The sequence below is a fragment of the Mobula birostris genome, chromosome 5 (genome assembly GCF_030028105.1).
Source record: "Mobula birostris isolate sMobBir1 chromosome 5, sMobBir1.hap1, whole genome shotgun sequence".
NCBI classification, from domain to species: domain Eukaryota; kingdom Metazoa; phylum Chordata; class Chondrichthyes; order Myliobatiformes; family Myliobatidae; genus Mobula; species Mobula birostris.
In genome coordinates this window covers 171,060,776-171,077,023 of record NC_092374.1, presented here as the reverse complement: position 1 = coordinate 171,077,023, position 16,248 = coordinate 171,060,776, and the positions used below count along the sequence as shown (strand labels likewise).

General features: G+C 44.0%; 1 protein-coding gene across 1 annotated transcript in view; it reads right to left on the bottom strand.

Annotated features, from left to right (window-relative positions):
• itgbl1 (integrin, beta-like 1) overlaps nt 1–16,248 on the bottom strand; it is a 186,685-nt gene that overhangs the window by 89,236 nt on the left and 81,201 nt on the right. The window contains exon 3 of the mRNA XM_072257319.1: nt 1,502–1,648. Coding sequence (XP_072113420.1) covers nt 1,502–1,648 — 147 coding nt within the window. The remainder of the gene's footprint in view (nt 1–1,501; nt 1,649–16,248) is intronic.

Below are 16,248 nucleotides of genomic sequence, written 5' to 3'. Positions count from 1 at the left end.
TTATCATCTTCTACACCTCCACCAAGTCATCTCTCATCCTCCTTCACTCCAAAGAGAAAAGTCTTAGCTCGCTCAACCTATCCTCATAAGAAACGCTCTCTAATCCAGGCCACATCCTGTTAAATCTCTTCTGCACCCTCTTATGAAAGCTACAATAGTGGAGTGCTGGGGTTATCTGTGAGAGGTGAATTGCCCTGGAAAAGAAACTTGTAAGGCACACAAAGATTTCCATCTGTCACCCGAGTACAGATTATTCATGAGAGAAGGTGCTAAAGTCCGACATCTGATGTAGCAAAGTGCGTATAGTAGGTATGACAGAAAGCTTGCTTGACAGAATCTCTGAGTAGCAGGTATGCTGCTGGATATTTCCACTGAGTATATTTACATGGAGCGCTGACACCAGAAAGCAGCATCCATCATCAAAGACTCCCAGCATCCAGGCCTTTCCTCTTCTCACTACTACCATCAGGAAGTACTGAAGCCTTAAGTGAACACCACTAGATTCAGGGCCAGCTATCATCCTAGAATAGCCAGGCTCCTGAAATGGGATGGATAATTTCATTCACCACTACTCTGAACTGATTCTATGACCTACAGATTCACTTTTAAGGACTCATTACAACTTAATTTTTCATTTACACAGTTTGACTTCTGTTGCGCATTGGTTGTTTGTAAGTCTTTGCCTGTCTGTCTATATTTCTTTCATAAATTCCACTGTTGGAAATAATTCAGAAAATGAGTAGCTCGGGTGGCCGATGGTTGGGTTGAGTTGTTCTCCAGTATTGGTAATTTACTTGCAAATGTTTTGTCACCATACAAGAAGACACCATCAGTGCACTATTAATTGTAGTGTCCTCCAAATGCTTGGCCTTTTTATACTTATCAATCAGCTGATTGATCATCATTATGGAATTCAATTGTGATGTAGGGAGGAAATCTCGTCACTGATTGGTTGCGTGGCAAACTTCGTGCGTTGTGGTCGGGAATTTTGTTCGCATTGGTTCATACAAATTGGTCAAGTCTACATGCCTGCTTACAGAATTGCTCACGGGAAAACCTACTTTTCATATGGATGATTGTTGCAAAATGATTTAAAAATAATATCTCTCACATGTAAATGCAGTATTTTGTAGAGAGAGAACTGATCTGTTTTAAAACCATCAGAGCATTTCGATGAAAATCACAAAACACTACTTTTGGAAATCTGAAACAGTCAGCAGGCCAGGCAGCATCTGAGGGAAGAAAGACAAGAGTTAATAATGTTTCAGGCTTCATTTTCTTCCAGAAAAGCACAATGTGAGACATTAGCTTGGCTTCTCTTGCAACAGATCCTGCCCAGGCAGCTGAGCTTTGCCGGCTATTTTTTGTTTTTATTCCAGATGTCCAGCATCTGCAGTTTTTTTGTTATTTTTCAGGTCTGGGACCCTTCACCAGATGAATTTATTCTTTCATGTGAAGAAAGACAAGATGAAACATATAAGAATAGAGACACTGTCCACACCTGCATGGGAGCATATCAGCCCATCCGCACTTCGGCACATTTCATTGCTCCTCGTCTTCGGAATGCTGCATGTTTTGGGATAATGGCATGCATCACCAAACCAGCCATCGTCACACTTGCATTTTCCACAGTTGCATTTTCCATGACCTAGCACAAGAGAAATAAGGTGATGTTCAACGTTTCTCAGGATTATGAAAGACAAAACACTTTCAATCGCAAAAAGAAATAAATTTCATGGATCAAAGACATGTGGAAGGATATCAATACGATGTTCTAAAACATCTTTTCATTGTTAAGAGTAAATGAGACACGCATCTTCCTGGTAATAAAGAGGATATTAACCCCATGGTAGTCATCATTTTGTGGTAAAGTTTGACCAACCAAAAGAAATAAAAGACCATAGGTCCATAAGACATAGGAGCAGAATTAGTCTCAAACAAGAGAAAGTCTGCAGATGCTTTAAGTCCAAGTAACACGCACAAAATCCTGGAAGAGCTCAGCAGGCCAGGCAGCATCTACGGAAAAGAGTACAGTCGACATTTTAGGCCAAGACTCTTTGGCAGGACTGGAGAAGAAAAGATGAGGAGTAGATTTAAATGGTGGGGGGAGGGGAGGGAGATACACAAGGTGATAGGTCAAACCTGAAGGGAGAGGGATGAAGTAAGGAGCTGGGAATTAGTTTGCTCGGCCATTTCATCATGGGTGATCTATTTTCCCTCTCAATCCCTTTCTCCTGCCTTCTCCCCATATCATTTCATGTCCTGACTAATCAAGAAACACCAACCTCCGCGTCAACTACACTCAATGACTTGGCGTCCACAGCCGCCTGTGGCAACAAATTTTCACAGATTCATCACCCTCTGGCTAAAGAAATTCCTCCTCTTCACTGTTCTAAATGGTTGTACCTCTATTCTGAGGTTGTGCCCTCTGGTACTAGACTCCCCCACTATAGGAAACATCCTCTCCACATCCACTCTATCTAGGTCATTCAACATTCAGTGGGTTTCAATGAGATATCCCCTCATTTTTCTCAATTTCATCAAACACACCTCATACGATAACCCTTTCATTCCCAGAATTATTCTCAATAACCTCCTCTCCAATGTCAGCACATCCTTTCTTATATAAGGGGCCCAAAACTGCTGACAATACTCCAAGTGAGACCTCACTCGCGTGTTATAAAGATTCAACATTATATTCTCGTCCTCTCGAAGTGAGTGGTAACATTGCAATTGCATTCCTCACCACCAACTCAACCCGCAAGTTAATCTTTAGGAATCCTGCACAAGGACTCCCAAGTTCATTTGCACCTTGGATTTTTTGATTTTGTCCCTGTTTAGAAAATAATCTACACTATTTTCTAAAGCCTTGTAACTCTTTAGTAACTGCCAATTTCAGGAGATTCCAGAAGGCCTTACAGGTTCAGAAGCACAGGCAGTCCCAGGTTAAGTAAGGAGTCTCTTCCTGAGTCTATAAGTTGACTTCTCTGTGAGTCAGAAATGTCTATTTCTATAGGTACCCATAGAGTATTGCTCTACATACATTTTCCAAAATTCTCTCATCACACGCCAACACTAGCCATAATTAAACTGATGGAATATACACCACATCCTGTCATGAAATGTTTTATTTTTTTTTCTCAGCTGAAGCTGGTAAAACTTGAGGTACGAGCATAGCCAGACACACTCATTTCTGAATTGCTAGGAACTTTTGGACTATTGTATCATAACTTTCTGGAGGTTTACATAAATATTGCTGTGTAGGCCTAATTGTTTAATGCTGTTGTATAGTGCCTTTGATATGATACCAGTTGTAGATATTACTATTGGGACAATATATACCCCATTCAGCTTTCATAGTTTTTTTCAATTTCTTCTTTTAATTCAGTATATTTCTCATGTTTTTCACTTATTGATTTCTCTATATAAAGTGTGTTTGAATGGCTATAACTATTAAGTAAGTTGTTCTTGCTTGTTTATCCTGTAATATTATATCCGGATGGTTATTATGGATTGTCCTATCTGTAATACTAGGTCAGTCGTAATATAATTTGTAGAACTCAGACTCTAAAACTGGATCAGGCTTGCATTTATAGTATGGTATGGTATCTTTTATGAGTTTGCATCTTAAATTCAGATTTTGGTGAATGGTGTTTGCCACTTGATTGTGCCTGTGCAAGTAATCAGATTGAGTTAAACTGCTACAGGATCACATAATGGTTGGATTCTTTCTGGTTGCTCTGGGCATTTTCTGCATTTAGCATCTTGGATTTGTTGGTCTTTCATTATGTATGTTTGATATTCTTTTTGTGTTAACCACCTGGTCCTGTTTTGCCATAAGGAACTCCTCTGTTTCTGGGCAAAGGTCTCCAACTCTGAGCTAGGGGCTTGATGTTTCCTTGCCGTCATCTAGTCTGCTTAGATTGTGGGTATGTCTTCCATGGAGGCTCATGCTCTTCCATTGGTTAACTTTTTCTTCTGTAGTTATAATTTCTTCATGTTTCTGTTTTGTCATTTCATTTACGTTTAGTGATGTGTACTTCTTATCAGAATTCCAACAAGAAACAACCAAGAGCACAACTAGATGGGAAGAAGTACAGCGATGACCCTGGCTTCACTGGACCATTCACCATGGAAGAGCTGGAAAATGGTCTAAAACACGGGAAAGCGATTGGTCTGGACAACACAGCATCAGAGTCAGATAAAGCACTCTGGACGGCAAGTAAAGAAATAGCCCCTATAATTGTTCAACCGCTGTCTGGCAACACACAAGCTACCTAACATTTGGCAGAAGTCACATGCAATAGCACTATTAAAGCCCGGGAAAGATCCCTCAGATCCAAAGAGTTTTCGGCCAATCTCACTGCTTTGCCACACCAATAAGCTGTTTGAACGCCTGATACTCAATAGGACAGCACCAAATGTAGATGAGAAGATCATTCCAGACCAAAGCAGGTTTCTGCGCCGGCAAATCAACAACAAGCCAACTACTCAACCTCACACAATATATTGAAGAGGGTTTTGAGCAAGGGATGGTAACAGGTGCTGCTTTTGTAGACTTGTCAGCAGCTTACGATACAGTGAACTGTAGACGTCTCCTCTGCAAGATCCTAGAGATGACAAAAGATATTCGCTTAACAGAGCTGTTAGAAAGCATGCTTCAGAATGGCCGGTTCTGTGTTGAACTAGGTGGGGAGCGCAGTGGGAGGCATATCCAGAAGAATGGTCTTCCTCAGGGAAGTGTACTTGCACCACTGCGGAGCAACATCTACACGAATGACCAACCAAAAGGTGATGTCACACGCCGTTTTATATATGCTGATGACCTATGTATCACTGCCCAAAGCACAAATTTTAACACCATGGAGAAAATGCTTTCTGAGGCCTTGGAGGGACTAACATCCTACTATGAAGAAAAGCACCTCCGCGCACACCCATCAGAGACGCAAGTTTGTGCATTCCACCTCAGGAACCGTGAAGCCAAATGCCAGCTTAAAGTAACCTGGTGTGGAGCAACAGTGATGCATTGTGAGCACCCGATCTACTTAGGAGCCACCCTTACAGATGCCTCACTTTCAAGAACCACATCAATAAGACAAAGGCAAAAGTGAGCACACAAAACAACATCCTGAATAAGCTCACTAACACAAAACAGGGAGCGAGCTCGAAAACATTGCAAACCAGTGCACTTGCTCTTTGCTATTCTTCTGCTGAATACACCTGCCCTGCATGGGAAAGATCTACTCGTGCTAAGAAGATGGATGCCATTCTGAATGCAAGCTTATCACAGGTTGCTTAAAACCAACAAACACCAACAGTCTATATATCCTGGCGGGTATCACTCCCCTGATATAAGAAGAATGGTAGCCAGCAGGAAAGAACGACTCCGTCAAACATCAGATGAGAGGCACCCTCTACATGGTCATACACCTACACCCAGCTGCCTAAAGTCAAGGAAGAGCTTCATGAACAGTGTTGTTCCATTACAATCAACCCCACCTGAAGCCTGCATTGCCTTGTGGAAAGACCGGCTCACTAGTCTCAAACAACCCCCAATGATGGAAATTCCACCGGATGAAAGCCTTCCCCCAGGAGCTAATTGCAACTGGGCAACCTGGAAGTGCCTTAACAGACTTAGGACTGGTGTAGGCCGTTCAAAGGTATCACTAAGCAAATGGGGATATACAACAAGCCCGACAACTTGTGAATGTGGAACTGATGCAACATCTCCTTCAATGCCCATCACTAGAGGAACCCTGTACTGTTGAGATACTGTACCGAGATATGACAGAAGTTTGACCTGACTATCGTGTAAATTATTTTTCATTGTAAATTTTCCAGATCAGTTTCGGACCAATATATTATGCCAAAAGAATATGTTAATATGGGTAAAGCAAAAATGTCTATTGCCTTTGTTATATTTTTACTATTGAGCTCTGCTTGGCAGATTTTCTTAAGCCTTGAAGAAAATTCTGTCTGAAGTTTTCCCTTTATCGCACGAGGATCTATTTACTTTGCTTGTTGAGATCCCAGATACTCATATGTTTCATATTCATCCTTCAGTTATATTTTATCCTGCTGATCTGTTTTATATTCTACTAGCTCTATTGCACCTCTCTTTATGTTTGATGTTCTGAACTTATCTAATCCAAAGTTCATGTTTATATCTTTAGAAAATAATTTTCTTGCTTGAATTAATTGCTTTAGCTTTACTTTCACTATTATTATTGCAAGCTTGAAATGCTTTAAAATGGTTGGGAGAATTGCATTAAGCCAGATTTCTGTAAATCAGATTCAGGTTGAAATTTATTGCCTCGAGCATAAATAGGATATAAATGCCACAAAATCAGTTTTTTGCAGCAGCAGCACAGTACATTACAAACACATCAAACATGAATTATATAAATGCACATTAACATGCACTCAGTGGCTGCTTTATTAGCTAGCTCCTTTACCTAATAAAGGGGGCACTGACTGTACGCTCGTGGTCTTCTCTGCTGTAACTCATCCACTTCAAGGTTCAATGTGTTTGCATTCGATGTCTTCTGCTCACCACTGTTGTAACATATGGTGATTTAAGTTATTGTCACCTTCAGTTTGAATCAGCCTGACCATTCTCCTCTAACCTCTCTCGTTAACAAGTCATTTTCACCCGCAGACTGCTGCTCACGACGTTTTTGTTTATCGCACCATTCTCTGTAAACTCTAGAGGCTGTTGTGTGTGAAAATCCCAGGAGATCAGCAGTTTCTGGGATACTCAAACCACCCCATCTGGCACCAGCATTCATTCCACAACCAAAGTCACTTGGATCACATTTCTTCCCCATTCTGATGTTTGGTCTGAACAACAACTGAATCTCTTGACCATGTCTGCATGCCTTTATGCACCGAATTGCTGCCACATGATTGGCTGATTTTATATTTTCATTAACAAGCAGCTATACTAGTGTACCTTACTATATGGCCACTGAATGTAAATTATACATAACTTATACAACAAAATAAACTACATTAATTGTCAGGACATCCGTGTCAGATGTGTAAAATATAGTATGAAATAGTGTGAAGGTTTATCACATTCAAGAACCTGATGGCAGTACGGGAAAAGCTGTTATTGAACTCTGAGGCTTGAGTCTTCATGCTCTTGTATCTTCTGCCTGTTGGCAGCAATGAGAAAAAGGCTTGAGGCAGACAGTGGGGGTCCTTATTAATGGACGTAAAGACATGCTAACCCGGGAATCCACTATAATTTGTGTATTCACTATGGCCAGAGATGAATGCTGAACAGGTCTGATCACCTGCTTCCGTGGTGAGTGACGGATCCATATTGGTCATTGTGTGCAGGTCTGGTTGCCCCATTACAAGGAGGAGGTTTAACAGCATGCTGCTCAGATTAGACGGTATGTTCTACAGTATAACGAAATGTTGGACAAACTGGGGTTGATTTCCAGGCGTGGCAGAGGCTAAGGAGAGACTGAATTGACTTTATTTCTTACATCCTTCACATACATGAGGAGTAAAAATCTTTATGTTATGTCTCCATCTAAATGTGCAATGTGCAATCACAGTAGTTTATAATAAATAGAACAGTCAATGTAATATAGAGTACACTCAAACCAGCGTGAGTTCATCAGTCTGATGGTCTGGTGGAAGAAACTGTCCCGGAGTCTGTTGGTCCTGGTTTTTAAGCTGCGGTACCATTTCCCAGATGGTAGCAGCTGGAATAGATTGGGTTTGGGGTGACTCGGGTCCCCAACGATCCTATGGGCCCATTTTACACACCTGTCCTTGTAAATGTCCTGAATCATGGGAAGTTCACAACTACAGATATGCTGGGCTGTCCGCACCATTCTCTGCAGAGTCCTGCGATTAAAGGAAGTATAGTTTCCATACCAGGCAGTGATGCAGCCAGTCAGGATGCTCTCAATTGTGCCCCTGTAGAAGGTTCTTTGGATTTGGCGGCCCATACCAAATTTCCTCAACCATCTGAGGTGAGAGAGGTGCTGTTGTGTCTTTTTCACCACACACCTGGTGTGCACAGACCACATGAGGTCCTTGGTGATGTGGATACGAGGAACTTGAAGCTGTTTACCCTCTCAACCCCAGATCCATTGATGTCAATAGGGGTTAGCCCGTCTCCATTCCGCCTGTAATCTACAACCAGCTCCTTTGTTTTTGTGACATTGAGGGAGAAGTTGTTTTCTTGACACCACTGTGTCAGAGAGATGACTTCTTCCCTGTAGGCCACCTTGTTATTGTTTGAGATTATGCCTATCAATGAAGTGTCGTCGGCAAATTTAATTAGCAGATTGGATCTGTGGGCGGTGACACAGTCATGGGTATATAGAGAGTAAAGGAGGGGATTCAGTACACAGCCCCGATGGGCTCCTGAGTTGAGAGTCAGAGGTGTGGAGGTGAGGGAGCCCACTCTTACAATCTGCTGGTGATCTGACAGGAAGTCCAGGATCCAGCTGCACAAGGCGGGGTCAAGGCTGAGGTCTCTGAGCTTCTTCTCTGAGACCTGGCAGAAGTTTATCAAATTATGAGAGTCATAGATATTACAGACAGTCAGAATCTTTTCCCAGGGTAGGAACGTCTAATGCAAGAGGACATGCATTTAACAGGAGAAGGGGGTAAATCTAAAGGAGATATGCAAGATAGGCAAACACGAGGAAATCTGAAGATGCTGGAAATTCAAGCAACACACACAAAATGCTGGTGGAATGCAGCAGGCCAGGCAGCATCTATAGGAAGAGGTACAGTCGATGTTTTGGGCCGAGACCCTTAGTCAGGACTAACTGAAAGAAGAGATAGTAAGAGATTTGAAAGTGGGAGGGGTAGGAGGAGATCTGAAATGATAGGAGAAGATAGGAGGGGGAGGGATGGAGCTAAGAGCTAGAAAGTTGATTGGCAAAAGGGATACCAGGCTGGAGAAGGGAGAGGATCATGGGGCAGGAGGCCTAGGGAGAAAGAAAGGGGGAGGGGAGCATCAGAGGAAGATATAGTGAGAGGGACAGAGGGAGAAAAAAGAGAGAGAAAGAAAGGGGAAAAATAAAAATAGAATAAATAAATGTATAAGGGATGGGGTGAGAAGGGGAGGAGGGGCATTAACGGAAATTAGAGAAGTCAGTGTTCATGCCATCAGGTTGGAGGCTACCCAGACAGAATATAAGGTGTTGTTCCTCCAACCTGAGTGTGGCTTCATCTTTACAGTAGAGGAGGCCGTGGATAGACATATCAGAATGGGAATGGGACGTGGAATTAAAATGTGTGGCCACCGGGAGATGCTGCTTTCTCTGGAGGACAGAGCGCAGGTGTTCAGCGAAATGGTCTCCCAGCCTGCGTCGGGTCACGCCAATATACAGAAGGCCGCATCGGGAGCACCGGATGCAGTATATCACCCCAGCCGACTCACAGGTGAAGTGTCGCCTCACCTGGAAGGACTGTCTGGGGCCCTGAATGGTGGTAAGGGAGGAAGTGTAAGGGCATGTGTAGCACTTGTTCCGCTTACAAGGATAAGTGCCAGGAGGGAGATCAGTGGGAAGGGATGGGGGGGGACAAATGGACAAGGGAGTCACATTGGGAGTGATCCCTGCGGAAAGCAGAGAGAGGTGGGGAGGGAAAGATGTGCTTAGTGGTGGGATCCCGTTGGAGGTGGCGGAAGTTACAGAGAACCACTGCATCCTACCCTTCCACAAACTTCTGGCCCTCCAATCATTCCCAAGTACTTGTGGATGCAGTTGGGACCTCAGATGGGCCCTGCTCCTGAGAGTCAGCATCTCCTGCATCACAGCCCACGTCCAGATCTGCAGCTTCAGCACCAGTTTTAGATCTGAACTCTCTGGAGTAGCTGTTTCACACTGAGGGGTGAGGGTCCGCCCTCTGAGGGACAACTGATAAGACCTCGTCCTTCGCAGAGGGAGCATTTTAACCACGCAGTGCACTCCAGCACCCAGTGAGGCTGTGCCGGGCTGGCATCTGCCCTCCATCCTCAGTGAGTCATTGACCTGGGAATCATTGCCCCAGTCTGCATTTGTCACCCATCCCCAAATACTCTTGATTCTGTTCCCCTTACTTCCCATAACCGTCAAAGAACCATCCATCTCCATTCTGAAATGTTCACCTTACACCAGATACAGCAGCATGCGGAAGAGAGGGTTCACAACAGCCCTGCCCTGTGCGTGAAGAAGGGCTTCCTGACCTCATCCTGAGGGCAAGCGTTTTGGCCTCCCAGAATCAGAGGAAACACTGTCTCTCTCTTGTATCTCTCTCTTTCTCAACCCAAATCACCCCTTTAATCGATTGACACTCACTAGTTAGATGCTCCTTAAAAATTGCACAGTCAAGGGGGTGCAAAGATTCAAAGGACATTTATCATCAAAGTATGTATACAGAATACATCTCTGAGATTTATCCTACTGCAGGCGGCCACGTAATAAAGAAACACCATGGAACCCATTCAAGAAAACATCAAACACCGCAACACGTGAAAAAAGAACAAATTTCTCAAATGGCAAAAAGCAAGAAAACAACAGATAGAATATCAAACATCAAACCAGTATTCAGCTTAATTCAGAATAACCAGAATCCAACACGCATCACGAACCTCAAAGTCCCCCACAGCCTTGCTGATCAATCCTTGCAACATGGATCCCAAGACTCCTGAACTTTCCAGCAACAGCAGCTAGTGAGAGGGAGAGGAAGACTGGTCAAACGCAGTCAGATCGCACCAAACACCCGGCCATCCTCCGCTCTCGTCTTCGTCGGCTTCAACCTTGCTCGAAAGGTTGGTCAGAGAGAAGTGATAGAGATGATCATGGTCTCCGGGCTTCCAGGCCCCTAGGCCGCGCACTTCCAACTTCACTGAACTCCCTCAGAGACAGCAGAGAGTCTGATCGCTCAATCGGCCCAAAAACAGGTAATCAGAATGTAAATTACAGGTTCCGATCACACACAGCTGAGTAGTAGAATCACGTTTGAAAGAAGAAGAAGTAAAAGCAGTAGTTTCATGACAGTCTGCAGGACATGGCCCTTGGTCACGTTGTTAGCAGGCACCTCCTTGCATCACATCTGAACCCTCTCACATCCATCATTAACCTGTGGGATCTGGATTGAGGATGGATGTAGATGCCAGTCACTCTAGGTGGGGTCAAACTTCTGCAAAAGGCAAAGGGAAATTTGCCATTTACCCCATGAAGCTCAGCAATTTTTACTGATATACCACGGAACGTAACTAATCTGGATGCATCACAGATTGGTATGGCAACTGTTCACGACCGCAAGAAAATGCAGAGCACTGTGAACATAGCCCAGTCCGTAACACAAACCAGCCTCTCCTCCAATGCCTCCATCTATGCTTCCTGCTACCTTGGAAAAAAGCCAGCATAGTGACCCCACTGTGATCATTGTCTCTTCTTCTCTCGCCTGTCAAGAAGAAGATACAAAAGTCAGAGAGCACGAACCACCAGGCTCAAGGACACTGTTATCAGACTCACAAATGGATCTCTTGTCTTCTTCAAGATTAATTCCTGATCTCCCAATCTAACCTGTCATCACTGTTGCATTTTACACTTTCTCTGTAACTGCAAAACCATATTCTGAATTTGGTTTTATTTTTACGAACCTGATATATCTATAAAACCATAAGACATTGAGGCAGAACTAGGCCACTCAGCCCATCGAATCTGCCCTGTCATTGCACCATGGCTGATTTATTGTCCTTATCAACCCCAAGCTCCTGCCAGCTCCCCATAACGTTTGATACCCTTACCAATGAGGAACTTATCAACCTCCATCCTAAATATACCCCGTGACTTGGCCTCCACAGCCGTCTGTGGCAATGAATTCCACACATTCACCACACATGGAGACGGTTGAACACAATAATCTATCGGGATGGCATGCAAACACAAGCTTTTCACTGTTTCTCGGTTATACGTGACAACCATAAATCACAAGCCACGAAAGATTGCCCATGGCGTATGTTTGTCTACCTGAGCTGGCATTTAAACCAACCATTTCTTGCTTCTTTTCCAACATCTGCCTGATCACGTAACAGAATAATTTGGTTTTAGTATTTTTAACCAATAGCACAAGAGCAATTAAAATACTTTGCCTTTTGCTGGGAAATTTCAAGTAATAATCACAAAGTAATGAAGAGGCTCAGAAGACTCTTTTTCAAAAAGCAATATTTGATGCATCATTAAGTCTGACAATAAAGATTAGTTGCACTGTGATTATGACGTGCAAATCTTAAACAGATGCATTGTTAGGAATGAATTCAATGTAAAGCTATGGCAATAATTTCAATGCAAGCGGATTTCATAATAATCTTTAAAAAATTAAGTAGTGTAAGAAATGTCACAAAATGTGCAGGGCTCAGTAATATTCCATTATTCTAACTGCTGTATGACATAATTAACAGCCCGAGTATTCTGTAAGCAAATATCAAATGACTGTCTCTCGCATAGCAAATGTAGAGCCCCAGTTCTCTCTGGAGTGGTGCCAGAAGTGTCAGAGTCTGCCTGTTCAAGTAAGTGAGATTAATGGGGAGAAATTGCAAATGTGAGAAATCAGAAGCTAAAAGCAGAGGTTGCTGGAGCTGCACACAGATCGTGCCGAGTCTCGGCGAAAAATGGAGGTTGACGTTTTGCTCTCCTCGCCCACACTTACCTATACGAGTCTTAGAGATGTACATTATAGAAACAGGCCATTCAGCCCACCAAGCTTCGACTGACCATCATACCTATATACACCAATCCTACTTGCCTGCATTAATTTCATATCCCTCTACATCTTGTTCATTCAAGTACCTGTCCAGATGCCTCTTAAATGTTGTTATTATTTTTACCTCCATCACATCCTGCGGCAGCTCATTCCAAATCTCAACTACAATTCTATGTCATGTTTTTTCCCCTTTAAACCTCCTTCCTTTCACCTTAAGCCTCTGGACTTAGGCACCCCTATCGGGGGAAATAGACTATTGCTGTCTTGTCTCTCTACGACTGTCACAATTTTAAGAGTAGACAAATTCTTGGGCTGAAAGAGCATGGATAGGTTGGGCCGAAAGGCCCGTTTCTGTGCTGCATCACTCTGTTTGTACATTTCTGCATTCTGGTTAATTTGCCATTGCCGGTTAGGAGGTGGGTGGTGAGAGGATCAAGTGGTACGTGAGAGAGAATAAGTGACAAGGTTATAAGTGAGGGAAGTGCAATTGTACTGACAGTCAGCGTAGACTTGGTGGGTCATACCTTCAAACCAAGGTCAAGTTACATCAGCCACTTAATGCACCAAAATGCACCTCTCTGGGATGTGAAAGGCATCTACAACAGCTGAAGAGAGCACAAGGAGAATGGGCAAACCAGGCTATGAGGAATAATTGGCTCTACTGTTCAATAATTCTTTAAATTACTCTTCTTTAATGTAGACCATCAAGACCTTTATCGATCAGACAGAGGCCCAAGGTAAAGAACCAATCCGAGAACCCCACAGCACTCAACCACTCCCCCACCCCCACTCTGCTACATTGCATGTGTCATAGTTGTATCCCTGGCTCAGTTTTTCAAAGACTGGCTTTCTTCACGCCTGTGGGCCAACTGGGAATCGTTTGCAGGCTTAGATATACAACCATCTGTTCCAGCACCAATGTATTTGACGAGAAGCTGGGAGCCCATCATCGGTCCTTGGATTAACACTGCAGTAGCACTCCTTATCAGTTAGGCGTGGTCCCTTTATGCAGCCCTTGCTCTTTCAGTCTTCTCAACCAGTATCTTTAATTATGTGCTTTTAATTTTTACCTGCAGTCTCTAGTGTGGAACATTATCAATAGCCTTGCAAAGGTGTCTGTAGACAACATAATTAGAGAGCCCCCAATCAATTCTCCTATAAGATCAGCCACCCATTGCTCTTTATCAAAGTCAATGGACGTTCTCAGCCATAAACAGTACTCTGTCCCAGATGACAGATGTTAGTAACATTTTGAAAGGCGTACCTTTTGTTCAGTCTTGGTACCTCAGATGTAGATCAGACTTGGAACCTGACTGAAGAAAAAGGAATCTGATAGGAAAGGAGAGTGGACTATGGGAGAAAGGGAAGGAGGAAGGGCACCCAGGGGAGGTGACTGGAAGGTGAGGAGAAGAGAAGCAGTGACAGGGGAGCCAGAGTGGGGAATTAAAGAACACGGAAGGGGAGCGGGGAGAAATCGATGTTCATGCCATCAGGTTGGAGGATACCCAGACGGAAAAACAAGACGATGCACCGCCAACCTGAGAGTGGCCTCATGGTGGCAGTAGAGGAAGCCATGAATTTGAATTTATTTAAATCTTACATCCATCCCACAATGTGAGGGAGTAAAATTCTTTGCATTATAACTCCGTCACAATGTACAGACATGTGAATTTATAAGTCTAATGGCTTGTAGAAAGAAGCTGTCCAGTAGCCTGTTGGTCCTGGCTCTAATGCTGTGGTACTGTTTGTCAGACGGAAGCAACTGAAACAGTTTATGGTTGGGGTTACTGGTGTCCCCAGTGATCTTCCAGGCCTTCTTCCTGCACCTGCCGCTGTAAATGTCCTCAATGGAGGGAAGTTCACTTCCACAGATGCACTGGGTTGTCCGTACCACTGTCTGCAATGCCCAGCGATCAATGTTGGTGCAGTTCCCATACCAGGCGGTGATAGAGCCAGTCAGAATGCTCTCAATCGTGCCCCTGTAGAAGGTCTTGAGGATTTGGGGCTCATGCCGAACTTCTTCAGTCAACTGAGGTGGAAGAGATACTGTTGTGCATATTTTTGCCACAAAAGCCGGTGTGTACAGTCCAGGTGAGATCTTCGGTGATGTGTATACCAAGGAACTTGAAACTACTCACCCTCTCAACTGCAGACCCATTGGTGTTGATCGAGGTGAGCCCGTCTCTGTACCTTCTGGAATCTATGATCAGCTCTTTTGATTTTTGGACTTTGAGGGAGAGGTTGTTATCTTGGCACCACTGTGTCAGGATGTTAACCTCTCCTCTGTAGGCTGTCTCATTACCACTAGAAATAAGGCCGATCAAAATTGTGTCATTCGCGAATTTGATCAGCAGATGGAATGGGAATGGGAATTGAAATTAGAATGGTTGGCCACCGGGAAATCTTGCTTTTTTCAAATGGAGTGAAGGCACTCAACAAAGCGGTCTTCCAGCCTAGGCTGGGGCTCACCATCTAACAGGAATCTGAATCAGTAGCACCAGATACAGTAGACAACACCAACATATTCACAAGTGGGGGGGTTGCCTCATCTGGAAGGACTGTTTGAGCCCCTGGATGGAAGTGATGGAGGAGATGAATGGACAGCTGTAGTTCTTCTTCAGCTTGCAGGGATAAGGTCCAGGCAGGAGATTAGCAGGGAGGGACAAGTGGACAAGGGAATCACTTTAGATCATCCTTTGCATTCCATATCCAGGGGTAGGAAGTATGAGTGGATACATAGATGTGTTAAAGGACAGCATGATATTTTCTGAGTGATTTATGCTGGCCCTGAAATTTAGTTGCAGTATGTAGCATGCATAAGCCAATTCCCCTCAGGAATTCAGGAACTAAGGTGGAATTCCTACTCCATTTCCCTGTACAATGTACATAAGATGTATAGGACATCATCTACACTGTCTGTTCAAATGAGGGACCAGGGTTGCATCTAAAAGCTGTTAACAATGTTGGATTATAAACCCCCCCCCACCGACCCCAGCTCCCATCAACCTGTTTGTTTCACCTCCTCCACCCACTCAATCTTCCCAACATTCACCCACCCCTCCCAGGGGGTCTCCTCCCCCACTGTCCCCATCTGCCTTCCCCACATCCCTCGCTTGGTTCCATGATCCACTTTCCTCTCCTATCAGATTCCACCATTTCCAGCACTGTGTCACCTCCACCAGTCCACCCAACCTCTGTCACTGATTCCTCTCTCCCCTCCTCCACCTACCTATCATCTCTCCTCACCTGGATCCACCTGTCCACCTGCTAGCTCCTGTCCCAGTCCATCGTCCTCACCTCTTCACACTGGCTATATTCTCTTTACCTTTTCAGAGCAGACGAAAGGAATCAACCCGAAACTTAACCTGCAGGTTTCCCTCTGCAGGTGGTGCCTGACCTGCTGAGCTCATCCAACCTTTTGCTTTTCACTCGGGTTTTTGCTGTTTACCTTAACATCTGAACCAGGAGCTGCAGAAGGCCCATTAACTACTCAAGCCTGCTCCACCATTCAATAGGACTGCA